The 27,924-nt window shown below is 41.1% G+C and overlaps 2 protein-coding genes across 4 annotated transcripts in view; one reads left to right on the top strand and one right to left on the bottom strand.

Annotated features, from left to right (window-relative positions):
- Window positions 1-24,553, top strand: part of LOC128859298 (supporter of activation of yellow protein) — a 34,798-nt gene extending 10,245 nt beyond the window's left edge. For all 3 annotated transcript variants that reach the window (XM_054096175.1, XM_054096174.1, XM_054096173.1), the window contains exons 3-13: window positions 13,570-17,314; window positions 17,764-19,159; window positions 19,396-19,619; window positions 20,713-20,804; window positions 20,878-21,027; window positions 21,086-21,532; window positions 21,616-21,888; window positions 21,957-22,281; window positions 22,347-22,509; window positions 22,578-22,766; window positions 22,829-24,553. In XM_054096175.1, the coding sequence (XP_053952150.1) occupies window positions 13,685-17,314; window positions 17,764-19,159; window positions 19,396-19,619; window positions 20,713-20,804; window positions 20,878-21,027; window positions 21,086-21,532; window positions 21,616-21,888; window positions 21,957-22,281; window positions 22,347-22,509; window positions 22,578-22,766; window positions 22,829-23,325 (7,386 nt within the window). In that variant the 5' untranslated portion in view covers window positions 13,570-13,684 and the 3' untranslated portion in view covers window positions 23,326-24,553. The remainder of the gene's footprint in view (window positions 1-13,569; window positions 17,315-17,763; window positions 19,160-19,395; window positions 19,620-20,712; window positions 20,805-20,877; window positions 21,028-21,085; window positions 21,533-21,615; window positions 21,889-21,956; window positions 22,282-22,346; window positions 22,510-22,577; window positions 22,767-22,828) is intronic.
- Window positions 24,554-24,815: 262 nt separating this feature from the next.
- Window positions 24,816-25,976, bottom strand: LOC128859299 (probable phosphatase phospho2). The gene has a single exon (XM_054096176.1). It carries the CDS (start codon window positions 25,777-25,779, stop codon window positions 25,024-25,026), a length of 756 nt encoding a protein of 251 aa, XP_053952151.1. The 5' UTR covers window positions 25,780-25,976; the 3' UTR covers window positions 24,816-25,023.
- Window positions 25,977-27,924: the final 1,948 nt, after the last annotated feature.

Raw genomic sequence — 27,924 nt, 5'->3', positions numbered from 1 at the left:
GCCGCAGTGATAAACTTGGTTATTTCATCGGTAGTTGGCAAAGTAACAATCAGCTGTTTGATAACTAGGATTTGATGGTGAGACGCGAAAATTTGGTTGAAAGTATCAAAAAAGAAAGGAAAAAAATAAGTTATTTTCTTAGTCAAATTTGTTTTTGTTTTATATATATAAATTATATGTACTTGTATATAATGGAATTGCTATAAATCAGCAGGTGCGAAGGAGCGTTACAGAACTGTCAGAAATAAGTCAAAAATGTCAAAGTGCCTACCAACAAACCCCTAAAGTAATGAAATTTGTGTGAGTACACCTAATGTGCAAAGTTGTGCTGATCTCGGCGTATTTCGCTGACGTTGTGCTAGAAATTCTATTATAATTACATACATGTTTTATACATCACATACATACATATCTGCAAACATGTGTAGATATGTGCATACATACTACTTGTACGGTGTTTTTGCGCGTTTCGTTGCTCACAAGCCAATATAAAATTATAATAAAAACAATTAAGCCGCTACAAGGTTAGCATATGAGCTACTCAACAAACATTTTTATACAAATAAATCAGTAAATATTCAAATCGGTTTGTATATTGTCAAGAGTGATGGCTGGCTACTGATTGCAAAGACATAGCCAGTCAGTCGTACGTTTACACAATACATGTAAATTAATATATCTTTGCAAGTATTAATATTAAAATTCTCCATTAGATATATTATTTAATAATAATTTTACATGTTCGCTTTTCCATTTATTTGCCAATAGCGCTTGCACTCTATTCGTTTCGACATTATTACATTTTTCAATGTACAATTTCGTGTTTTTTCATGACGAGTCTGTCGCTATGAATGGAAATGTGTACGGGGTACCTTAGATGTACATATGTACATAAATAAATATGTAAAAGTGTGCAAACGTTTAGAGAAAATGTTATTCCCACACGTACATAGTACACAATGAACTCCATATTGCTGCCATGTGGAGGATTGGAATAGAAGGCATATATGTATAATTAGTATTAAATGCTTCCTTTTTTTGAGAAATTTATGTATGAGACCGGAACATTTTTATATTTTCAAATATTATATGTACATATTAACTATGTACATATGTACAGATGTGGAGTTATAAATAGCACACATTTTAGATTAATATTGTATTTGATTTTTTTGTCATGATTTGTTGAATTGGAGATTTGTGAATGTTTATATTTGTATATATAATAAATTATGCCACGTAAAATTTGCTTTTTGAATCGGCTATAAAAAAAAACTAATCAATATTTTTTCAAACTTTTTTCTTTATTTTGAAGATTGAACATTGTCACTTATGAATTTATTTATTTATTTATTTATTTATTACGGTCTTATAGGCCTAGATAATATTGGCAAAATTACATTAAAACTACTAAAAGATATAAAGTATATACTGAACAAACTTCAAGTATATAAGATGGGTATTATTGGCACAATAAATTTCAATTATATATTTCTAACTATCTAAATGCTATGGAAAGCTTAGAATACTCATATAAAAGTTTCTTAAATATTTCTGGACTCTCACAGTTTTTTAAGTGTACAGGTAATTCATTATATGCTCTAACTCCTCTACAGTATAAGCTCCTCCTGTCCAATTCATTTCTGGCTATTGGGACGTGAAAATTATTTCTGTTCCTTGTTTGGTAGTTGTGAATTTCACTGTTGTATATCATTCTATTACTTAGATATCCAGGTAGATTGCCTAATTTTATATTATGTATGAATTTCAAAGTGTAGTATGTCACTAGTTGTGAATGAAAAATAATATCGTTCAAATGACTGCCACGACTGGCTTTACAGTAGGTCATTCGATCAACCCAATTTTTAAGCACATTTTCGATTGTTTGGGCTCGAATTTCATGAATGGCAACTTCGATTTCGTGTTTTAAAGCATCAATCGTCTCTGTATGGTTCGCATAGCATTTGTCCTTAACGGCTCCCCACAAAAAATAGTCCAACGGGCTTAAATCACAGCTCCGAGGCGGCCAATTGATATCGGAATTCAAAAACGGTAGCCAAAAGTTCGAGTGTAACTTTGGCAGTGACAAGTTGAACCGTCCTGTTGAAACCAAATGTCGTCCATGTCATGCTGTTGAATTTTTGGAAACAAAAACTCGTTGAGCATGTCACGTTAACGCTCGCCATTTACTGTAACCGCGGAAGAAGAAGACTCACCACTTTGGAAATAGGTTTTCAATATTTCCCAATTTTGCTCAAGCGTATAGCGTCCCATTTCGTGAATGTCAAACCTTTAAGTAAATTATGAACACGTTTGACATGTCATTTGTGTTACCATTCTCAAAAAATAGGTGGTTCAAAAAGCAAACGCTAACTTCTTAATTGAACTCTACGTCGAAATTTAATTGTGCGTAATAACGATTTAGAGCCCCCGTTAGCCAAGACTTAGACATAACTTAGGCCAACCTACCACATATGTACATAAGTACCACGAGCTTTTGGTATTTAGACAGTCAATAAACGACATCCACCGGGAGACCGTTACCACCTTCATGAACTCCCGTCCTGTGAATGCCGTAATCGAAGTCCAACCACCACCTATTGTAGATGAAGAGCTCCAGCTTCCCCGTGAGACTCGTGTAACACTGGCACAATTACGTTCTGGATACTGTAGCAGATTAAACTCCTACATATCCAGAATCGACCCCGACATACCAAACACATGTCCGGCATGTGAAGGTACCTCGCACGACATTAACCACCTCTTCACATGCCCCCTCAAACCGACTCATCTAACCCTCCTCTCCCTCTGGACCCAACCTGTCGAAACAGTATGTTTCCTGGGCCTACCCCTAGATGAGCTAGACGAAGACGACCGATGATATGCCTACACAGACAGGGCTACCTATGCTGTTAAAACAACAACAAGCTTTTGGGTAGCCTAAACTCCACTTAACTTAGAAAACGTAGAGTATGTTATGTATTTTGCGTAAATTGACAGCCGTGAGGGAACTGTGATGCCATATTAATTTTTCCTACCTTCAAAAATATACTATACAAAACACATTTTCCTTTCAAATATAAAATAAATAGAAACGTAACAAATAAAGCGAAAATAAAGGCAAATGAAAATGAAAAATCTATTTCTTCACCAACTAGTTTTGTAATAGGTTCACATATAACTCGATTATCTACTTTTTCGAGCTTAACTGCCAACCAGGAAATCGAAAGCGAGATTACCCATACAAAATTTTTCTCCCGAAATCCGAGATTATAAAATATCTTAGATTATAAAGTTAATGTTTTCGAAACAACCTTGTGTTTTCTGTGTTATCGACAATTATTATTACGAATACAAGAAGAAGAGTCAAAGTAAAACTAACCGGTAAAAATAAAAGAGGTTTGAAGGCATAAATCTAATAAAATTTTGTTAGATATTACTAATTTTGCATTCATATTACAGAAAATGCGTTTATCCATAGTCGCCTTCGCCTGTTATTGGCTATTATAAAATGTAATATCGAATTTTGCACGCGATTGCTGTCATAATTTGTGCAACCTGCCATAATTGTTGCACCTCCAGTAGACGTCGTTTACGGATTTCCTTCAACTGTCTATTACAAGCAGCAATTGTGCAATTAAATTAACTATTGCTTTTCTTTGGCTTTTCTTCATATCGTTAATAATAATTAAACAAACTAAAAACACTAAAATATTCCACCAAACCAATTTCTACGGAGTCAAACCTTTCGAAACAGTCTCGACAGCTGATGGTTAATTTTGCAGCTAATCTGTCGTTTATGAACGGGTAGATTAATTTTTGTGGACTTATTGCTAATCATTGCTTATGTGAACGTACGTTTTATATTCCACTATGAAAATTCCATTTAAATATCAGGCATGTCGATATATCGAAAGATTTATATTCCGATCTAAATTTGTACCATATGTAAAAACTAGAAGAAGCCGACGCAGAAAATTTAGTATTTTTTGCACTAATGTAAAATGGTGGTGATTTTTTATTCAATTTACCCGAAATGTTATAAGGCGTTAAATAAATCACTAATTTTTAAAATACTTAGAGAAATAGTTTAACTTAAAAAAGTAGAGAATAAGAAACTGCTATAAGTATATTGAAAAATCTTTAAATATAAATTACTCGATTGCTTCAAGATATAAAAATCAAAATATTTATAATTTTCGCGATTCTATTTTGAGTGATACTAGTCATGCCTCTTAAAAATAATTCTTATCCCAATTCTTAACATGCTTCTATATACACAACTACATACATATTCCTATAACCTTGAAACCGGCTTTTAGAATCCGATCATTTATGAATCGCCCGCTTGTTTCTATGCATGCCATTTTTGTTTGTTTGTTGCGTAAACAGCTGATTTCACTAATAATGTATACGTAGATATGCGCTATACAATTTTTAGCATCATCACCACATACACGTGTTACACCAAGCACTCGCAAAACGCAATGTGCCTCAATGAAACTTTCTCTTTCAGAGCAACACATTTTCCATTGGACAATTGAGGATAATTCTTATCAGCGTTCGAAAAAGTAGGTCTAAAAAAACACAATCATAGTCACCCCACGTCGCTTGCTTACCTTGCCTCCACAAACTATCAAGCGTCTGGCGCTCACGCCGCGTGTAAAGTTCCTCGTGTGGGGTTTCAATTGCCCAGTTGTCTCATAGCGCTTTGTGTTATCATCTTCGTCATCAACGTCGTCGGCGTTGTCGGTGTGTCATTGTGGTGCCGAGTACCTTCCCTACGGCCCCGCAAATAAATTCGACAAAAGCGATTTGACGAAAACGCAGCGCCACTAAATTTAGCTGAACTGAATAGAATTGAATTGAACAAAAGCGAACGTATCCGCGCTATCGAAGCTGCTGCTGCAGGTGTTGTGGTGCGGGTGTGAAGCAAACGGTCGCTAGCTATAAGCTTGACTGTCTGTCGTGCGGGTGAATGACCCGAAACCAAAACACTGCGCGCTGCGAGAAGATGCAACAATTATGCGTTTGTTCGCTCATTGCCCATACGTACGTTCATTCATTCATTCCGTCACTTACTCACTCAACCGCTCATTCATACATTTGGTTTTATGGGTATGTAGTGTTGGTTGCGGCCGAGGCTGCAGTGGAGGATGTGCTTAGCAGTGCTTACTTTTCGTCGCCACGCTTTTGTCTGAATGACGGTCTGTCTGCTCGCCAATCTGTCGTGCTTGGCGATTGCAAATTTTGGGGGTCGTGCAAATGAATATTCGGATGTTGCGTTCGTCGGCCGGTTGGTTCGGCTCGGTAGATTGTTCGTTTGGTCGTTCGGTTGCTCGGTCAACTACTTCGTTTAGTCGATAAGGGCGCACGACCGATTATTGCTTCGATTAGGTGCTGGCAGCTGGGTATCGGACCCATTATAGTCTTTACGCGCTCTATGCTTCTTCTTCGCCTCCTGCGGCGTTTGGCTTTTGTTTTGCTCGCTTATTTGTTCGAGTTTTTGTTTTGCTTGCACTGTTTGTTGTGCTGTGCAGGTGAAAAAGAATACGACGAGCGTTAGTCGCTTTTGCGTGTTTCAACAAAAAAAAATGTCAATTTTGGACTTTCTCGCTTTCTTGGGCATTGCACAATTTTTCTAAAGTAAACAAATAATTAGGGTGACTTCCTAAAAATCGCTCTGCATTTTAGCACTGCAATACGAAAACCACTATTATGTAATTTAGACCTTTAAGACCGTTTTTGTTAAGAACAATTGACTTTGTGCTTATGCAGCACAACTGACGGTTTGGAAGTCAGCCTTACGCTGAGTGATCGTCTGCGATTTAATGCATTTTTCTGATTATGCTCCCGTCTTTTTTTCGATTAAGTCAAACCAAAATTATGAGCAAAAACAAAACAAGAATGCATATAAAATTTATTAAATTAATAATTATTTAAATGGGAGTTCGAAGAATCAAAAAAAGATTCCACTAATATGTCTTGAACGTTGTTCGCGTAAGCTCCATTTCTATGCATTGGCAAAGTCTTTTCAGAAAAAAAAAATGTCTGTGAAGAATCAGCAGCAAGGAAAACAGCTGATCTGGTTTTGGTTGAAATTTGCCAGTTTTGCAGATCTTGGGTTCGCGTTTGTTATTATTCAGCAATTCATGAATAGATAGAGGTGAAGTCATCGTGAAAGCTCCAGACGGATCGCGTCAACTGCTTGCCTTCTGTATTTAAAATAAATACAATAAAAGGTAAGGTATGCTGCTAGTTTTTTTGCAAATAGATATGATAAAAATTACTTTATCGTTTTCTTAATAGGTTCGATCGAAAGAAATTTTATAAATGTTTCAGCATATTGGGTTTACTTTTGTTAGATATGTACATATGGTATATGCATAACGAAAAAATACGTCGTTGCTCGGATGGAAGAATGAAATTGCTGTTTTTAAACCAAATAACCAAAGTTGGGCAGATAAAAAATGCATGCTAAAGTTTTTTTTTTATTTCCATTATAAATTACGATCTGTTAATATTTACAATAAGTAATTGGTGTTAGGGTTTGGAATTAAAATGTCCCTTCCATTTGAAAGAAGAAGAAGATACTTTGGTGGTAATTTAGTTACAATTTTACTAATACTTAGTTTTCTATAATTTTATATTATTATATTTTATTTTATATTACAGTACGAGCAAGATCTGTGGGTGTTTTGCGCTTTAGTCTTCTTGGTTTAAGTTCCATTTTCGGTATCAGTCTCATCTCATGGTTTTTGTGCTCTAATAGTCGCAAGATGTGCTTACTGCTGCTTCTTTTTACTGCTTCAGTAACAGTGTCTATGCCGAAGTCGCGGTGAATGTCGTCATTTTTTATGTACCAATTTGCGTTTGTGATTGTCATTAGCATCTTAGATTGACTTCTCTGAATGATTTGTAGGTTTGATTTACTGGCAGACCCCCAAATTTCTAGTCCGTAGGTCCATGTCGGTCTGATTATTGATTTGTATATCATTTGTTTATTAAGTAAGCTTAGGGTTGATTGTTTTCCTAGTAGCCAGTAGAGTTGTCGGAATTTGTCTTTCATCTCGTTTCTCTTGTTCAGTATGTGTTTTTTCCATGTGAGTTTTGAGTCAATCGTTATGCCTAAGTATTTTGCACTTCAGTGTATTTTATGTCTTCCCCGTTAATTTGGATTGGGTATCTTGCAGATTTTCTCTTCGCGTATATTACATGTTGTGTTTTGTCTTTATTGACCTCAATGCCCCATTTTTCAAACCATTGTGTTGTAGCTGATAGCGTATCTTGCAGTGTTTTTGTTGCTGCTTCTTCATTGTGGTTAGCTGACATTAAAACTGTGTCGTCTGCAAATGTAGCTATCATTGATCCTCGAGTAGTTGGCGTTGGTATATCTGCTGTGTATATTAAGTATGGTATGGGGCCCAGTACGCTTCCTTGAGGTACTCCAGCAGAGGCCGTCAAGATAACGAGCACTCATCGTCATATTTTATGAAGAAGTGTCTATCAGTCATGTAGCTTTTAAGGATATTAAATATGTTAAGTGGTAAAATAGTTTTTAGCTTATATAGAAGTCCTTTGTGCCATACTCTGTCAAAAGCTTTCGCGATGTCCAAATACACGCCAATGCAATATTTCTTCTTATCGAAGTCGTCTATAATTTTGTTTACTACTCTGTGAATCTGTTGCACAGTTGAATGTTGTTTTCGGAAACCGAACTGGTGTGATGGGATAGCGTCCTTTTGTTTTAGAATCGGGTCAATTCTGTCAAGCAGTATTTTCTCAAACAATTTAGAGAGGATGGGCAGCAAGCTAATTGGTCTGTACGAGTTAGCAACAGTGGCGTTCTTGTTTGGCTTGGGGATCGCTATAACTTGTGCAACTTTCCATGCTTTTGGGAAGTATTGTAACCTAATTATTCCGTTGAAGAGGTCTCGTATGTATTTTATTATAGTTTCGGGTAGCTCCTTTAGTATTTTTCAATTTATTTGGTCATGGTAGGTAGGTAGGTAAGATGGCGAGAGTACCCCAGGTACACTACAAGTAGCACTTACGTGCCGTTTTGATACCATAAAGTGGACCACTACCTGTGAAAGGATTAAAGGAGGAGATAAAACCGTCTACAGCCATCCAGTGCTGTTGATGTAGCGGAGGAGAGAAAAGGGATCTAGGCTGGAGAATTTCATCAAGTCATCCCCAAAGGGGACGCTGAGGAATCTCAAGCGCCTAGCCGCCAAAGCCGGACATCTGCAGAGAAAGTGTTCCACAGTCTCGTTCTCTGTAGGATCCCCACAGCTTCTGCAATGGGGGTTGCACGGAATTCCAAGCTTCTCCGCGTGAGTGCCGATCACCCAGTGGCCAGTGATCACCGCAATGAGTTTGGAAATTGAATGGCGGGGGGTTCCCATCACCTTAAGCGTTCTGTTTATATCGTATTGAGGCCATAGTGCTTTTGAAATGGCACACGATGAGACAGACCTCCATCTGTCTTGCGCTTTTCTTAGAAAGAAGTTGTGTAGTTTCCCTTTAACGACGGCCAAGGGGATACCGATGTCTGAGAAGAGGGCAGCTGGATTCGGTTCTGCCGCCCCCTTCCTGGCAAGCTCATCGGCAATTTCATTTCCCTCTATATTCCTGTGCCCAGGAACCCAGATGAGGAAAATGTTTCCTGCACTTTCGAGGTGTTTAAGTTACTCCTTACAGGAGTTCACGAGAAGAGAGCTGCAATACGGCGACGACAGTGCCTTGATTGCAGCTTGGCTATCGGAAAAAATTTTAATGTCTCCCTCCCAACAGCGATCCCGAAGCATTTTGCATGCCTGCAGGATCGCGAAGACCTTTGCTTGAAAGACGCTGCTTGTCTCCGGCAGTTTATAGGAGACCGAAATGCTGGCTCATTTGGAGTAGACCCCCGCTCCCACTCCAGGCTCCATTTTGGATCCGTCAGTGAAAACAGAGGCATCTATATCCGCAACAACTCTCCCCTCTTTCCAATCTTGCCTGCTCGGAAAGATAGCCCTAGCACAACCCTCAAAGCACAGTTTGCGGATGGAGAGATCGGTGCGAATATCAGAGAAGGCACGGGAGATCTGCTTCAAGATGCTGCTATGCCCTACAGGGAGTTGTCTCCAAAGGCCAAACTCCTTCAGTCTAATAGCACTCTGAGCAGCAATGGATTTAACCTGCAGATCCACAGGAATTAAGTGGAGAATAACGTTGAGCGCAGCGGTGGGACATGTTCTACAGGCACCAGTGGTGCCCACACATGCAGTTCTCTGCACTCTCTCTAATTTAGTGAAGTTGTAGCCCTTCTGAAGAGCTAACCACCAAACTAGGCAGCCGTATGTCAAAATTGGCAGAACCACTAAGTTGTACATCCAAAGTACGACACGTGGCTTGAGGCCCCATTTTTTGCCGAACATAGATTTACAGGCGTAGAAGGCTATATTAGCCTTCTTAACTCGATTTTCTACAGCTCCAGTGTAGCTTGGGGTCAAGTATTACACCAAGATACTTGACTTTCGATGAAAGTGTAAGACACTGGTTGTTAAGTCTAGGAAGCTTAAAAGGTGGAGGCTTGTATTTTCTGGTGAATAGCATCAACTCCGTTTTGTCAGAGTTGACTCTGAGACCGCTACTGGCGGCCCATCTGCTGAGTGTAGCCAGTGCACCTTCCAAAATTTCAGCCATTACTGATGGGAAGGGACCTGAGACCATCAGGACCAAGTCATCGGCATATGAAATGGGCACATTTAATTTCATTTTTGCTGGAGGATTGATGAATTTTGCAGTTAAGGGTGTTATGTTTACCAGCACATTTTACACATACTGGATCTTTTGTGCAATAATTCTTCGTGTGGCCATATTTTTGGCAGTTTGTGCATTGGGGGGATTGTCCGCTATTGGTGAGGTGGCTCAAACGTGACTCTGCAGTGTAGATTTCTTTGTTATTGTCTTGCTGTTTTAGTTCTATAGCGAAGAGCGGGAGAGGTTGTTTTGTGTTACCGCGTTGAATGTTGTGTATGTTTAGCACTTCATGACCAGGTCCTGCTAGTTCCATTATGATTTCGATTTTATCTGTTGCATGATGAACGTTGCGAAGTATTACTTTGAATCCTCGTTGGTCTTTAGGTCTAAATGTGTAGAATTTTGTTTCTTTATCTTTTAAAAGGTTTAGAATGTTTGTGTAGTGAATGCTTTCTTGTGGTTGGATTTTAACTTCATTTGTTGAGAGTGCTTTAAGTTCATATTTTGTATCAGTTAGTGATTTGATTTAAGGGCTGTTGTTAATGCATGTACATTTTCAACGTTTTGCACATAGATGGGTGGTGGTTTAAGTTTGCGTTGTTATGTTTGGATTTGTGGTTTTGTTTTCGGTTCTGTCCCACTGTCAGTATGTAGTTCATTCGCTTCAGTTTCTTGTGCTAGCAACTCAAAACGGTTGCTTGAATTAGGCTTGTCCAGCCAGTTCTTTGAGTGTCTTTTGTACAGTGTTTTGAGTTTTGTTTTTATGTTTTTTATTACTGTTCATCTGTTCGTTTGAGTTGTTTGGGGACTGTCCGTCACGGTGTCCTTTTAGGTTTTCTTGCTTATTTGGTTCTTTGGGGCTAATGGTGTAAATATTTTGTACTTACGATGTTGTGGAAGTTTTTGAAGTTACTGCCGAAGAGCAAATCAGATGTGCCAGGGAACATACTGATGTTGTAGCTGCTGTGTTTGCTGTTGTTGTTGTGTTGATTGTTGATGTCATTGTGAGAGGAAGAGTGGAGAGAGCGACCTGGTGGCTTGGTATTGTTAACAAAGTGGAGGAGGATGTACCGGTTGATGTTTTTGATATGTGCGGGAGAATTGGAGTTGATGGTGACGCGCACTGGGCACTCCAGGGAGTATTGGTATTGATATCTCTATCAGGCGCCTTAAGGAGTTAGGTGGGTTTGAAAATTTCAAAAAATCGAATTTTTTTTTTACAGTACGCTTAAAATACTCTCCTAAAATTTTAAGTCAATCCGAGTAAAATTCTAAGAGATAGACGCTTCAGAAGTTCCGCCCATTAGGCCACGTCAGTTGAACGCTTCGCAGGTATACGTGTTTATCTCAAAACTCCATTTTTTAAATCGGTGGACACGATATCTCGAAAAGTTATGAAGCGATTTAATTCAAATTTTGTACAAATCTTTGAAATAACATTATCTAGTTATTGAACGAAGGATTTTTTTTTTAATTAAAACTATTTTTTTTTAGCCAATGTACATATGTCGAAAATTTCACTAAAAAATGTGTTTTTTGGTTCAAAGCTTGTCAAAAATTCAAATTTTGATTATTTTTTTTTTCCTTCGTACAACAACGAGATTTATCCATGTACTAACGAAATCCGTTTGGTTTTCTGATTTTAGATGAGCCAATACTGAGTTATGCTGTCCACAGCAAGAGGTTTTTTTTTGAGACGTTAAGGAAGATGAGGTACCAACGGCTGAGTTTTCGAAATTTTTAAATAAAAATTTCACAAAATACTGTTTATATATGTATCTTAGATATAGTGAATTGCTTAAATAAAATATATGATTTTATATACTAAAAAAAAAAAATAGTCAAAACCTCCTTTTTTGCAACCTCTGAAACCCACCTAACCCGTTAAGGCAACTATTACCTTGGGTGTGGCTCGGTGCGTGTGAATATGTGAAATATGCATTATTCACTTTTGTTTTTGTTTGAGGCTCTCGCCTCAGAGTTTGAGCGTTATTCAGTTTTTAATCGAAAATACAAAGTTTGAAAAATTCATTACTTTGTACAAGAAGAGGTCTTCGTAATTTGCTGCTTAATTAGTTTTTTAATACATTTTTTATGTAAAAAATAGGAAATTGTACCAGAATTCAAAGTATACTTTACAAAGGTTTTCGACGCACCCAGTCTTTGGGCTTAAGCTTTTAGATTTCAAAATCTGATTGGAAAATAATATAAATTTCTGTAGTACATACATACATATATACATACATTCATATATATAAGAAAAACATTTTGTAATATGTAACGTATCATCTTCCTTGTAGTTTTTCTTTATCTAAAACTTGTAAATATGAGAAAAATTGTATTCTTATCTACTAGAATCGCTAAAATTAACACCGAAAAAAAATATATTTTTATAATTTAAAACGATTCAACCCTTTTCAGCCTATCTACATATTTATTTTTCACTGAAATTACTATTAACCATTTATCATCTGTTATTGACCGTTTTGTACCTCATGTCGATGTTCTTATTCGCTTGCACGTTTGCTGCTGTTCATTTTCGGTCGTTTTGTTGCTCTGGCTGTGTTTCGCTTGAAGTTCCATTTGCAAATGCGACAACGTTTCCACCGACAGTCATTGTGGGCCGTTTGGTTTCTTCGTTGACTAGCTGATTTGTTGGCTGATTGGTTGTTTGTGTTGACTGACGACTGCTGACTGCCGTACTGTTGGCATGGCTGTTTTGCCGATAGCTGCCCAGCTGTAATGCCAATCGCACGCCCGTTCACACGACGAACATTTTAATTCATGAGAAATGAAGGAATCACCTCACTTTTGAATATTTTCGCAGCTTTTCTCCGTCGCTTTGCCGAACCTTCGATGCGCTCCTAGATGAAGGGGAACCCTGTGGTGGCGTTACAGCAGCAGTAGCCATAGCCGTAGCATACAAACAAACTGCGCGCTCGACTGGCTGTACTACGCGCGCGCGAGAGAGTGAGAGTGTGCTGCATGCAGAGAGCATAATGATGGCATGGCATCTGCTGGGCGGTGAGTGTTTGTGATAAGGCAAAGCCAAAGGAAAGGAAGAGAGCACCGGGCCAGGCACCAGCAGCAGCAGCAGCACCAACAGTTATGAACGTTTAGAGAACGAACAGCTGATGCCGTTTACCTTGTTCCAAATGTTTAGGCAAAGCAGCGTCGTCAAACAGCAGCTGAAACACAATAAAGAACTAACTCTTTGTGTGTGCTTTTCGTAGTTTCGCGTTTTTTGTTTTGCTCACTCCATTCGCCGGCTGGAGCTTGTCGTGGGGTTAGTTGTCTGTCGGTTTGTCCGTTTCTTCGCCAGCTCGACTGTCCACCTAGCAATGAGCTCGGCTATGACTATGACAAACGTTAGCTAGCGATAGGCGCATAGCAGGCGTGCGGATTCCCCGACTTGATGACAAATGCGCCTATGATGCGCGTGGCTGAAGCTCATCGGCTGCCTGGCTGGCAGTATTCGCGGCGCGATCTCAATGTAAATTTGTTTCGCTTTTTTGCATCCATTGGTGAACGTGATTCGAAGGAAGAGTTTTGCTCTTGCTGCGGTGGACGCTGAACTTATACGCGGTTATCGCTTTGTTTGGCGTTGATTTTGCGCTTTTATGTAAATAAAAGTTTGTGAGTGTAATTGCGGAAGGTTTTTTTTGAACCTTCTGCACAAGGAAAATAATTATAGGAATTTACCTATCTATTTTTTTTTTTTAATAAACTACATATATGACGAGCACACACATTTGTCACGTATGCATATACATATTTATTTATCCTCTTTTTTTATTTCAATACATTTTTTTTTAATTCCAGACATTGGTCTCTAGGTTATGGCGCTTTTCTCCCGATAATTGATCCTAAACGAATTCAAGGTGCATTTCTGTCGGACTTCGCAACCCATCACACTTAACGAAGCAGCAGCGAAGCAATGAATGATACAAACAATCAAGCGTCCGAAGAATCACAAAATCCACCACAGAACATTTCGTACGCAGTCAGTCGAGTTAGCCACAACCAAAACGCCATCCTGGCTCACGTGCAGGCCAACAACTTAATTGCAGAAGAACAGGAGCAAATCGTCACGTCAACTTCGAGTGATACGCTGACAAGTACACCCGGCCATTTGCCGCATATCGACGCATTGATCACATCGCCGGCGCGCATCAGCAGTTCCACGGGGAATGATTGCAGCTCATCGCCGCAGCGTGTGTTGTCCACGACGTGTAGCAGCAGCAGCAGCGGCGGTAGTGGCAGACAATCGACCCAGCACCGTGGCGACATAACAACAACGGATGCCTCCAGCGAGGATGAATCACAATCACCACATCAATCGACACAATCATCTTTCATTAGCCGGAACATACTGAAGTCAGGCGGGGCAGTCTGTGCTTTCTCTCGAGCAGTGCACGCTCTAGACTCGGCAATGCCGACAACTTCTGCTGCAGCGGCGACAAGTACAGCAGGCGTTAGGGGTGAGGAGGCGGAACTGAGGACAGCGGTTGTTGCTAGCAACAATAGTATTAGTAATTTAAGTAACGGCAGTTTGGAACATACGACCGGCGACGAGGACGGACACGCCAATATTATGGTTGCGCGCGAGCAGACAACAACAACGGTGGCTACAAGCGGCGATACTGTCGCTGGTCACGCAGTGAGTTTAAGTGCCGGTGGGGGGCAAGGTCAAATAATGCAAACTGAGCAAACCACCGAATCACATAAGATAATACTAAAATTACCCAAGCCAAACGCTACGAGCGTAAATTCACGCTCCATTGAATCTCAGAGCAATACCGAATTGATAGCTACGGAAGACAGTGCCGCTGGCTACAGCGGTGCTGAGCCGTCCCGCAAAGTGGAACCACTGAAAATCAACTTACACACACATAATAGTCCAAATATTGTGCCGAAAATCACAATTAGGCCGATCGTGAAGAAAACAAATGATGTCGCATCCTCGGACTATTCGTCTTCAGCCGAAGACGATATGCTGGCAGAGCCCTGTAGCACAAGAATCGGTGCACAAATACCGAAGCTAACTATTAAGGCGTCCGCCGTCGTTGGAGGCAGCGACGAACCACACATTGTGCCCAAATTGACAATACGTTCGGCCAACGACAGTTCGGACAGTTCAATTGTGCCTAGGCTTACGATCAAAATGTCCGATTCTCAAGGCAGTTTGCATGGTAACAGCAGCATTAGTCAATTGCCGGCGTCCACTTCGATGGCGAACAGCACAGCAATTACAAAATCACTTGCGGAACACACTCCACCACCCATACCGAAGCTCACCATAAAAACATCGCTAGATGGCACCAGCGAATCGATAATGTCCACAATTTCGCCAGCATCCTCCTCGTCGTCATCGTCCAGCACCTCCTCGTCAGCAGGCGTGCCCTCGCTGTCTTCCACCACCGCGTTGTGTACGGTTTCAAATACCACCAATAATACATGTTCTGTGCCTAAGCTGACGATAAAAACATTGCCTCCGAAACACGAGGAGCTGGTGCCAAAACTAACAATTAAAACGAATGCAACAGGTGCCTGCATCAGCACATCTACAGCGACCATTTCCGTTGAAGACAAAGTCGAAGCTAACGACGGCGGCAATGTCGCTGGCAGCGGTAACAGTAAAATTCCCAAACTTACAATCAAAACCGGTCAGGAACACGCAGTCATTATAACGCAGCATAATGACACCTCTAACGCACAGATCATACCAAAGTTGACGATCAAAACGAAATCTCTGGATGTAGAAGAGTCGCTAAGCGACATAAGCGAGGATCCAGCACCGCCGCCAGAGAAGATACCCAAGATAACAATAAAAACAAACGAAACTGCCGCTGAAGCCGCAACGCCTAAATTTTGTATTAAGACATTGCACCAGCAACCCGAAATGGAGTACATTCATGCAATCCCGAAACTAACCATCTCCATGGCGAATTTGGAGGGCAGCGTGTCGCCACAATCACCCAAGCAATCGTCGCTTGTGGTGCGGCAGCTGTCGACCAGCACCCGCAAGCCGGAGTCACCAGAAAGGCTGCCCAAACTAATGATATCTCGCCAGGATGTGAAAGGTAGCATTTGTGACGCTTCTGTGGAGAAAGTAGTGCCAAAGCTGACAATTAAAACTAACAGTCAGGATGGTGGCAGCAGCGAGTGCAAGGAGAAAATCCCCAAACTGACTATTAAATCTATACCCAAGATGGAGCAGCAATCCTCGGAAGAGAGTGATGAATGCCTAAGTGGCGAATCATCGCCACCCCTTTCAGCCGCGGAAGAGTCAGCTGCTAACAAAGTGGTGCCCAAGCTGACCATTAAAAATCTTTCGTCGCCAACATTGAAAATGAAAGCAGTTTTAGAGGATAAATCACAGCGTAATGCTTCAAAAAAGTGTGGAAAATCCAGCGACCCAAAAAGCGCCATCGACACAAACGCCACAGTCATGTGCGCCGCGCCGCAAAGGCCGCTGGGTCCACAACAAAGTACAGAGAGTAATGCGCGCGAGCAAATGGTGAACGGTTGCGAATCGAGCAGTAGCCAAGAATTTTGTGGCTTCAACAATGACAACACAGCATTTGCTGAAGAGGAGGACCTTGAGGAGCCACGTCGTAACTCTGACGACATGGATATTGATGTGTGTTTGCAGCAACATGACCCACAGGTATTCAACAATGTGTTTCATGTTAGCAATGGTGATTCGCTGCAAATGGAAAACGCTGAAGAATCGCAACTCATGCAGCCGCCGCTATCCGCTGATGATTTGTCGATTGTTGTTGATACCGTCGACTTGACATCCTCACCCTCGCCTGGCTCATCGCCAGCACACTTCACCTACACTGATGCGGATCCTCAAATAAGCGATGCGCAACAACCACCACAAGCCACCATACTCATGGAACGGCTGCAGCGTGAAATGACCGTTATACAGACTGCGCCACCACTGGATAACACCAACAGTTTCCTGCTCAATCAATTGAATACGTCGCTGAACGCTACCAAATACGGTACACCTCCGCCACTACAGCCGAAGCCGCAACAGCAACAGCATCATCAACAACATGGCCTCCACCAGCCACAACAGAAGCAACAGCAAATAAGCAACAGCATTAAATATCCCCAATTAACAGAACGGTTAATGGCTAATGGCGCGCGTGTACGGCAAAATTCGACCATAACGTGTGCAGCCAATACTGCGGCCGCGACCTTAAATAATGCAGCTATGAGTGCTAACATGGCATGTCAGATGGCACTGCAACCGGAGAAGGTCATTGATTCGATTGAGATTCTGGATACTCCGGAGGGCAGTCCGCGTTTAACACTGGACGATAGCGCTGCGTTGCCAGAGAATCTGCATATAAACAACGAGGATGGATTGAATGATACAACAGGTTCCGGTGCCTACGAGGAAAATAGCGCAGATATTTTGAATCACAACAACAACATTATGGAGGATTCAACAGCGCCAACGGATGAAGTAAATCATATGAATATGAAAAGGCACGCGAGCGCCATGTCGACTTTGATGATGGAGAACGAAGTAGCGGAACAATGCATCGAGGTGAGTTAAGAAGGAAACTTTAGAATCAGTTTTATTTAATTGCTTTTTTCTTTACTTAATTTTTTTTCGATCAATTCTGTTACCTTGGCTTTTGTTTATCCTTAATTAATTTTATTTCATTGGAAACTTAATGGATGCTCAAACAAAAAAAAAATTATATATATTTAATAAAAATAGGAAAAGAAAGCGTGTTGTAAAAGGGAATTATCCGATTTTAGAGGTTTCGGGGTTAGATGAGTGGAGAGCTCATAGGAAAATAATAAGTATATAAAAATAATAACATTTTTCTGTGCGTGGACAGATTTGATAAACATGTTTTTCATTATTTAATATTTTCTTAATAAATTATTTTTTCGTTAAAACTATTTAATTTTACTTTGTTTTAGTTAGTATTCTATTGCACCATTTTCACAATTTTCATAAATGTCATATTTTTTGCTCTGGTACAGATCACACCAAATAAAGTGCGGCGCATTGATAGTGAGTCGCATACCATGGCCACTTTAACCATACTGACGGACGATGAGTCGTCTAATACGAAATTAATAACTACATCACCCACCATATTCGGTGGCAATCATCACGTCGTGGACATAACCAACGATGTTGCTCAATCAGATAACGCCTCCATCGCAATGCATCTATCTTCGCCAAAGACTTCCATTCATCGTCCACGCAAACAACGCCACGAACATCTGTTGGCTATACCACTAGACGAGGAAGATCCCATGCAGTACAATTTGAACAATGATGTAGCTGATAATAGTTACGTATTGAATGAACTCTCATCAGCAGATAAAGTAAGTGGAGCAACCTCAGAACAGTTGCTTGTACACACACCCGTCGTCAAACGGCGTGGCCGTCCGAAAAAGAATGCCTTCAATAATGCTACTGCGACGCCCAACGTCGTGCAAATGCCAGTGGCAGCAGCATTTAACGAAGGCAACATTGGTATCGACGATACGGAGGTTGTTTCGAAGTCACGACGTGTAGAGCTGTTGCGTAAACGTCTCGCAATCGATATGGTCGATGGTGAGCAGCCAGTCGACGAGCAGGAAAGTGCAGAGGTAGTGAATGATAGTGAGATTTTGAAACGTGAACGCGCCTTGCGCACGGGGGCGCGTAGTTCCCGACGTACGTTTTTGCCGGGTGGCGCAATTACGCCGGTAGCTAAATTGAAACCTGTCGGCAACAATGGCGAAGTGTCTATGAAAAATCGCAAACGCTCGGTAAACGTCTTAGGTGGCTGCAGTGCCACCTTTGGCTCAAATTCGATTAACAATACCACCGCAAGTTCAGTGTCAGATGCTGGTTTGTCCGTCCTTAATCACTATGGTGGCTCGAATTCCAGCATATCGTCGACCTACTCAAGCAGCTCAATGAGCTCTGCTACTGTTACAACAGCTGCTGGCGGCCAACTGGGCACTGGCGTAGCTTCGTCCATTTCTTTGGCCACACAAATCGATTTGACTATGTGCTCGTCGTCGTCGTCAGCGAGCAATGGCAGCACCACTGCCACTATGACCATAGCAGGTGGAAGTGCTGCCGTTAATGCCGGTGCAATCAACGTCGCAGTGCAAAATCAAAGTAGCAGCTCAATGCTGCCACCGGCCACTATACTCTCCTCTTCTGATCCAGTACCGGATGTGGTCTTTAGACCTAACGATTTCTCATCGCTCATGGCAACTCAACAGCTACGCGCTGCCGACTCAATCCGCGCAAGTATGGAAACGGATCTGCTGCGGATCCAGACAACGATAAACAGCAGCAAATATGATGTGCGCCATGAAGAGTCTGTCAGTCAGGGTAGTGGTGCGGAAAGCAGTGGGACGGGCATGTCTGGAGGTGAGTAAAAAGAAAAACTAAAAGGTGGACTATAATTGATTAATTATTGATTGAGGTAGTAAAAGGTAGCGTAAAAGCAAGAAGGAGGAATATAAAACAATAGATATTAATTCAAACAAGTACTTAAAAATTAATAAAAGAACCAATAGTGCAATGATGAAATTAATTTAAATTGTTGAAACAAAGTTTTGGAAAACCAATATTCAGTTGTTTGGATTTTATTATTTTCGTTTTAGACGATTCGACCACAAGTATAGTGAGCACACCTGTTGGCCGTGGACGCGGTGGACGCGGTCGTGGACGTGGTTCTGGCCGTGGGAGCGGACGTGGCAGTCGTGCGCATCGTTTGGGGCGTGGAGCCAGCGCTGTCGCTAAGCAAATCGCGCTTAGTCGGCCACGGTGCATTGGTGGTCTGAAGCATACACCCGACCCAGAACGAATGAAAGGCCTCTTCAGTCCGGTAAGTGTTTCAATTTATACATACATACACTCAGATGTTCCTATATATTGAAATAAGCAAAATTTGTTGACGCGAATAATCCTAAAATCGTGTACAACCAATGTCCAAAAACCGGCGCTTCACTAGTTGTTATGAGCTTTTCCACTGATTCTTCTAAATTTATCTGTGCGCTACATTTTCTAGCACCTGCGTTGTGGTGCTCTAGTAAGTCTAGTTTTTTTGTTATTTTTTTCCTTATTTCATTCGTCTTCGTGCTTTCGCCGTTTTTTCTTTTTTATATTAATTTAGTACATTTTATTACTTCGCTGTTTTGCCAATTCACTTTACCAATGCAAACGTGCAAAGCATATAAAAAAGCAAACACACACATATTTATTTACACGCATGGCAAGGGGCGTTCATCGGTGCTTCCATTGCTCATACCGACAGCACGCGAACGTCATCATCTCCGCATACCACTTCGTAATCATTCAATATCAGAAATATTCAGGTGTGCGGAGCAGCTGCTTTTTACGTTTTTCTTTGTTCCCCCGCTTTCCTTGTGGTGTATTTCGTCTATACCTACCACTTGGGGAAAGCCATTGTAAAAGTGTGGTGCGCGGTGAGACCTGACGGCCAACGGAGATATGTAGATAGGGCTTCTTTCGAATATGAATTTACGAATGTTCGAATATCTTCCCCAGACAACTACAAATAAATTTCCCCTGCCCTGTGTACCCAAGTTGGGAATTAAGTGAACCCCCATTGGGTGATGTCGTGCCCCTGTGCTCTTGCTTTTGTTTTATTATGCGGTCATATGAAGCGATATCCAGCGAGAATAGTAGTGCTGCTGTAGTTGTTAATGTTAAATTAAATTTTCAGTTAATTAACTACTTGCATTGATGCTTTTGAGTTTTATATTCATCAAGCGCTGCAGAGAGGGCGAAAAATGGTGCGACAATAGAAATTGAAAAAATTTACCTTCTAAATGTATTAAGTTTTGTTTAATTAATTTTACACGAAACCATTGTAATTGAAATCATTGAGTATTCATATTTGAAAATTTTTCCTGCTTTTATTGCTAAAACATTTCGCTATTATTTTGTTTTAACAGTCCCCACAAGTGTTTGAAGAGGATACACGCATGAGCGCCGACTTGAGTCATACGCACATACAGCTGCCACCGGAGCCACTAACTCCTTTGAGGTAAAAGCTTGTTTAATGAATATATATAAACATTTTGTAACGGTTTTTATTGTTTTTGCTTGTACATTTTTAGACAACCCGATTTTCTTAACAATGATGAGTCGCAATCCTCAGTGGTGAGCACGAATAGCATCTTGGATCCAAACACTGTGACTGCAGTCCAAAATGGCAGCGTTATCAAACGTCCAAAGAAGAAGAAAATGGAAGTTTGCGTTGCTGAAGAGTAAGTTTTTATTTTCTACAACAAACTTGGGAAAGCTAAAAAATAATAATCATTTCAGCGCCGAAATTACCGTCTCAGCGATTGCCGAGTATGAGTGGCCACCTCCAAAAGGTTGTTGCCCATCGAAGAATCGCGATACTTTCATGATCCAAGAGCAGGTCGCTTTATATTTGGGAATTAAGAGCTTTAAGCGAAAATATCCTGATTTGCCACGTCGCCAAATCGACATGGAGGAGCGTAATTGGTTGCAGGAGAAAGGCCTCGTTTCAGAACGTATGTGCGATTTAGGCATTACGGCAGTCTGGGCATCCGACATACTGGACATTATGTATACAGATTTCTATGAAAAGTACGAGGAGTATAAGGATTTCATACGGCAAAAGCATCTGCGCGAAATCGAGGCGAAACAGAAAGCATTGGGTCTCAATGTGTCTGGTCGTGGGCTGCAAGCACGTGAACGTGCACTGCTATCAGCCAGCAAATGGAACTCTTACTTCAATAGGAGGTAACATATTCTTCAAATAAAAAATAATAATAAATTTGAACAGGCTTTAAAAATTTGAAACTCTGTATTTATTGTATTTGCAGCCGCAAGGAGGAACGTTTAGCATGCCTAGACTTGCAGACGTTAACAGTGAATGTGCCATCGCCTGCAACAGCGCCCATTGCAACTCTTGTGAATAGGCCTGTAGCTGAGTCAGTGGCAGAGGCCGCCAAAGCCGAGCAAATACCTGAACCACCAACCTTGCTGCAACCGCGCAACACTACGCCGACACGGGATCTGAACGCCAGTTACCCCGTAGCAGTTATACCGGGCCAGTTTTATGCGGAATATCGTCAATACACGCCATTTGAGTTGAGGTAAATGAGAAAGGAAATGCCAAGTTTAATTTAGGCTCAGCAACGAATTTTTTTTTTTTGATTTGCAGTTGTTTCCCGCTTAATACGGTTCTACAGGACCCACGTTTGCTGGCTGAACGTATGACGCAATATGAATTGGATACAAAGCCATTGGTTGATCGCCAGAGCGCTCAGGTTGCAAGTCTGACTGCTAATGCAGCAGACGCACAGGCCACCATTGGCAACTGTATGGAAAGCACCACGGCAGCCAACGATCTGCGATGTAGCGGGCGTCCACGCTATGCCTCAAAGGCAAATTGTGATAACGTGAAGTCAGCAGAGGAAAGGCATAAAGTGGAAGACGACAGTGCAACAGAGTCCGCGTTGTCTTCATCGGACAGTGAAAGTGAAACGGTAAGTTATACAAAATTAATAGAACTGAACAAGAACTTGAGGGTATTTGAACTTTTCTTTTAAAGGACTCGGATACCGATTCGGATAGCTCAAACGATGATACTTCGTCGTCATCTGAAGAGGAGAGCAACACGCTAGTCACCTGTGGCGTTTGTCAACTTGTGCAGAATCGAAATATGAAAAATCTGCCCGAGGTCTTTATATGCTGTTACACATGTCGACGCAGAGGTAATTGATCAGCTTAGAAAATCTTTTTTAAGTACTCGAGTTTAAACTATACATTGCTCTCTTTGCAGTACACCCGAGTTGTATTGAAATGCCACATCGCATGGTGGCGCGTGTGAGGAACTACAACTGGCAGTGTACCGAGTGTAAATGCTGTATTAAATGCAAAGGAAAGAAGGATCAGAACAAAATGTTATACTGCGAGCAGTGCGATCGAGGCTTTCACATTTATTGCCTGGGCATCAAAGCCGTGCCAGATGGTGAGTACTGCCAAATTTTATAAGCACATTGATCAGATTACTAACGTTTATCGGTTTACCAGGTCGATGGAGTTGTGATCGTTGCAGTATTTGCATTCGTTGCGGCGCCACCAAACCAGAGGGCTTGCCGCAACAACTAACTCTAATCTCGCCAAATGGCGAGAAGATCAAACAAGTCAAACACAAGAAAGTAAAGTGGATTAACGAGTATCGAATAGATCATATCACGAAATTGCGTGAACACTGCTCCATGTTGTGTGTGCCATGCGGCCGCTCGAAGAGCGTAAAACGTGTTCAAATAGCCAGCCCATGCGTTAGCAGCGTAGTAGCCACGTGTGCATCGAATCAGTCGTCGTCACCCGCCGCAACGCAACAAAAACAGCCAGTAAAAATCCTACCGCAACCTCACGCGTCGACTGTTGGTGCCACTGCGATAGCCAATGAAGCAACGAATAGCAATGGTGCATGCACCAAAGGTGCCACCCCAGCTGTTGCGCCTGCAATGAACAAATCTAGCGCAGCCAGTACGCTGCCGCCGCCACCGCCCGTTGTTGCCTGAGTGGGGGTGATACGTTACTGCCCCAAGCGTAGTAGCCTAACAGATATGTAGTAGCAATGAAGTGCGGCGACAACTGAACAAAGTATGTTGGTGCATGAGCTGCTCTAGAACACCGTGGATGGGGATATGAATGAGGAACGAAAGCATCTTAAAATTTTACTAAAACATTCACAAGTTCAAAGCAGAAATTTACATTTCGTCTTAAGTTTAAAGATACAGCGCTTTGAGCATATTATTGAAGAATTGATGACAAACTTAACGCCCTTTCATGAACCTTAACGACTTTGTTTATGATTTGAGTTGAAAATTAAGTTTTTAGTTTTAATTTTTAATTAAGTTTATATGTTTAGTTCTGTTTACTGATAAGCTAAATTTATGGAATATATGCTCGATTCGCCTACTCTAAAACGTTAAACCTAAAGTTTTAATTTATCAAATGTATTATAGTGCAAACAGGAAATAATGAATATTTAAATTAAAATCAAATGTTTACGTACATTAGTTACTACTAAAACAAAAGTAAAAGGTTTGCTGCTTGCAAACACAATCATGTCTTTATAAAATGTCAAATAATGCACATAAGAGTTAATTTAAGTCTTAAGTAAAGCTAAGAGGAAACAAATTAAACCATAATAAAAACGTAATAAAACTTATTAAATTAATATTTAACTAAATAATGCGTAAAATTCACTTTGTATACAACACCGTAAACTGTAATATTACAAAGAAAATGTATTTAAAGATATAAGAAAAAAGCAACATTAGTTGTCGAACAAACTGTATTTAAAGCGGCGGAGTGGCAATTGTCGAAAAATACAATCTATGCAGAGCTTCAGTTGCGCCTTATGAAGATGAAATATTTCTATGTGGTTTTCCAATTGCTGCAATTTAATTTTTAATGTTTGAATATGCAATCCTTAGATGTAGTTTTTAAATCGTTAATTTTTTTTACCTAACTTATGTAGTTATGGTTATGAAGTGTTTGTTGTTTTCTAAAAAGCAAGTAATTGCTCTTATTAATTTTGCTGTTGCTTGACTTGACAATGACTTCCAGCCCCTTAATGCGGGTTCCCTCAATTTTAAACTTTTCTGATAATGCCACACACTCTCCGCCGCTGCGTTTGCTTTACACGTTTTTAATCCATATACAATTATTATACAATTGTAAGTGTGTTGACAAAAATAATGTAGTTAATAAAAATCAACAAAAATGCGTACATGAACACAATTGATTCTCTTGGATCCTATATAATTTGTATTTTTTTATTTCTTATCTAAAAATGAGTTCTTAAATACCAACTAAGCAGTAAGAAGTAAACGAATATTTAAGTCTACAAAAGAAAAGTGCACTATCTGTCCCTTACAGACGCCTCCTCTCAGCAGTTGTGGCGCGTTGGAGGCGATATAATAAAGTAATTAATTTACCCAAATAAATGCTATGATACTATTTTAATGATATGATAATTATAATAAAAATAAAATATGCAGTTATTTTTCTACAATAATTTATTTTGCCAAAAATATGAATACTGGAATTGGTATAAAGAAAATTATAAATGTTAGTTAGGCTTGTCTTTGGTTTTCGGATCAAGTTCGAACTATTTGCAATATAACCATACCCTTTTATTATCGTGTAACTAATATTTGCTACAATTTTATTAATTTAAGCAAAATTCCTTTCAAGTCGCTCAAAAACGCTCAAAAACATGAAATAGCCACGCAGTCCATTACTGACTCCAGCAACGACAGCAACTCATGTCCAGTACTCCACAACAATAAAAGCGGCCGTACCTTGCACTTTTTGCGGTAACAACGTACTCTCTGCTCCAAATCCTTTCCCTTGCGAACACACACTATATCATCTCTACGCATACCCAGCATAGGACAATAATCATGCGCGCCATCCGCAATGAAAATCGTCCGTTCGTAATTGATGCCCATTTCATGTCGCTTCGACACATAGTTCTCCAGAATGGAACGCTTGCACATGTTAGGTGGACTTAACGGGCACGTGTTACTGTGGTAGGGTCGCATCAAGAGCCCTTCGCTGCTTACAACGAAAGCTGGATTCGTGAAAACGGCTTTGATACATTTGGTCAGTTTGTGATTGGCAAGCCAGTCCTGAATGAAAATTGAGCAGGTGTCGCTTATAATGATGATGTCATATTTGGGATCACACGAATCGTATAGATGTTGCACAAATTCCACCATACTGGGAACTGGTGGTATGGCCGCAATGAGGCTCCGTAACTCTACCACTGAAAAGCCTGATGAGCACAGCTCTCTTAATAGCGAGTTCGTATAGTCAATCCAGCCAACTCTCGTGAAATTAGGCTCTTTGGGCCGTCGATTTACGGGTAGCAAATCGCGTAGGAGAAATACCGGATCTAAAGACGTTAACGTCTCGTCAAAATCTAATACAAGTAATCGGCGCGTAGGCGGTCCGAAAGCCATTTTTCGGTTAACAGTAGAAGCCCTTTTTGCTGCGCAAGTCAAACAATTTATATTTTTGTTTAGTGAATTTGTAATTTTATTATAAGCCGAAATATCAAATGTGTTTTAGAAAGTTACAGTGATATGTGCATATATACATATGTATGTAAGTATGTAGATGAAGGAAGTATTGAGAGAGAAATAAACTTGCTATGCGTGAAGCAAGTTTAGGTTAGTAGTAGTTTTTGGCATTTGATAAAAGTAGACGTAGCTTCGTCCTTTCGCAAAATTGTTTCCTAATCGTATTCTTTTTATTTAAAAATATTGAAATGCGCAAATAAATTTTGTCATGAGTTACTACTTTCATGAACGAACAATCAGGTTTTGCAGGTGAAAAAATGTATATCTCGATGGGTGTACGTTAACGGAAAACGCAATTGGGATCGATCTCTTTGTGGTGAATGCTGCTGAAGTGATAGTACTTGGGCGGGCATAAATGTCAAAATAGACAGGTTACTTTCCATAAACATCGATTAAAAACAGATCGCTTTGAAATTTAAGCCGCCAAAATGAAAGAAAAAACAACAAATCACCTTAGATGAACTCGCCTTGGACCAGACATAAAGCTTTAGTATGCCAAGAACTAAGGCGAATTGAATGCAAAAGCTGGCGTCTTCCCAAAACCGTTATTTTACTTTTCGCGGTTTTCAAAAGTGTGACGTCAGGCACTTTACATAAATTACATGTTTGCGAAAATTCAGTGAATGGCATGGTAATATTGCGATTTGTGACATTTAAACTAAACAAACTAATGAAAATTTAGTGCCGTGTGTAAATTACGAATTATAAATATAGCTCCAAAAGCAGTGTTTATAAGGATGAGGCCATGGCATTCCCATGGCAGCCGGTTCTACGTTACCGGAATGACTCGGGTTTTTCCCGACCAAGGGCTGCCGCCCCAGTACACTAGCCCTGTCTAGTGTATCGTATATCACCCCACCCCTTACGTCACAGGAGCAAACTCTCGCAGCAAACCTGCTCCAAACGCTTCTCCTCAGGGCTCGAGTCGAATCCAACCCTGGGCCAGAAGTATTCTACTGCTGCGTCTGCCATCAACGGCTCCACCCGAACTCCACCTCGGTTAGGTGCAATAAGTGCTACGGGTGGAGCCACCTTAAGACCTGCTCAGGCCTTAAATCGCACAGGGAGTGGTCCACACGGTATGTGGCCACGTGTTGCTCCCGCCAACAGGCGTGTGATGCCTCCACGGCTACCACACCCCCTGATAGGCCGGCACTACCAACCGCCACCACAACCCACACCTCCACGGTGAGGAGCCTATCGGAGCAACACAACTCCCCTTCAACCCCTCCTATCCCTTCCTGCTCCAACCCCAGTGCGGGGACAAACCAGCAGCTCCTGGTCCCCCGTACAGTCTGTTCCATGTGTCAGACCGTAACACCTCGGAATCTGGTATCAGTCCAATGCAATTCCTGCAGTGGCTGGTGCCATTTTCGGAGATGTTCCGGCCTGCGCACCACCCGTGAGTGGACAACTGCCTACGTTGCCCCCTGCTGCAGAGCTCTGCACCCACTACCTCCCCCGGAGGCGCGGCCGCCCACCACCATCAGGCCGCAACAACCACAGTGGATTGCACAGCAGGTCCAACGTAGACAACCCCACGCGTCCCTCACCCCCCGGATTACACTGACCTCACCGAGAAGCTTCAAGCTTCTCCAGTTTAACTGCAACGGACTTACGAGCAAGGTCGACGAGATAGTCGGCTTTATGAGCCGGCACAGTATCAAAATAGCTGCGGTCCAAGAAACGAAGTTGCACGCTAGGTCATCTCTGATCACCAGGGATGGCTATAACGTGCACAGACACGATCGCGAGCGAGACAACGGTGGTGGCCTAGCGTTTATAGTCCACCACACTGTGCAGTATCGTCTTATCGATGAAGGAATCGACCGCAGGGACAGCACCTTAGAATGTCAAGGCATAGCTGTCCGGTCAGGCGATTCCGAGCTCGAAATTTTTAACATATACATACCCCCTGTCACCTGCTGCCCGGCAGGATATCACCCTGATATAGGTGCGCTCATTAGAGGTGAAAACCGATTGGTTGTAGGTGACTTCAATGCGCATCACGATCTTTGGCATTCA

This window comes from Anastrepha ludens, chromosome 3, assembly GCF_028408465.1.
Source record: "Anastrepha ludens isolate Willacy chromosome 3, idAnaLude1.1, whole genome shotgun sequence".
Lineage (NCBI taxonomy): Eukaryota > Metazoa > Arthropoda > Insecta > Diptera > Tephritidae > Anastrepha > Anastrepha ludens.
Note: the sequence above shows the minus strand (reverse complement) of the source record. Positions and strands in the feature narration are given on the sequence as shown.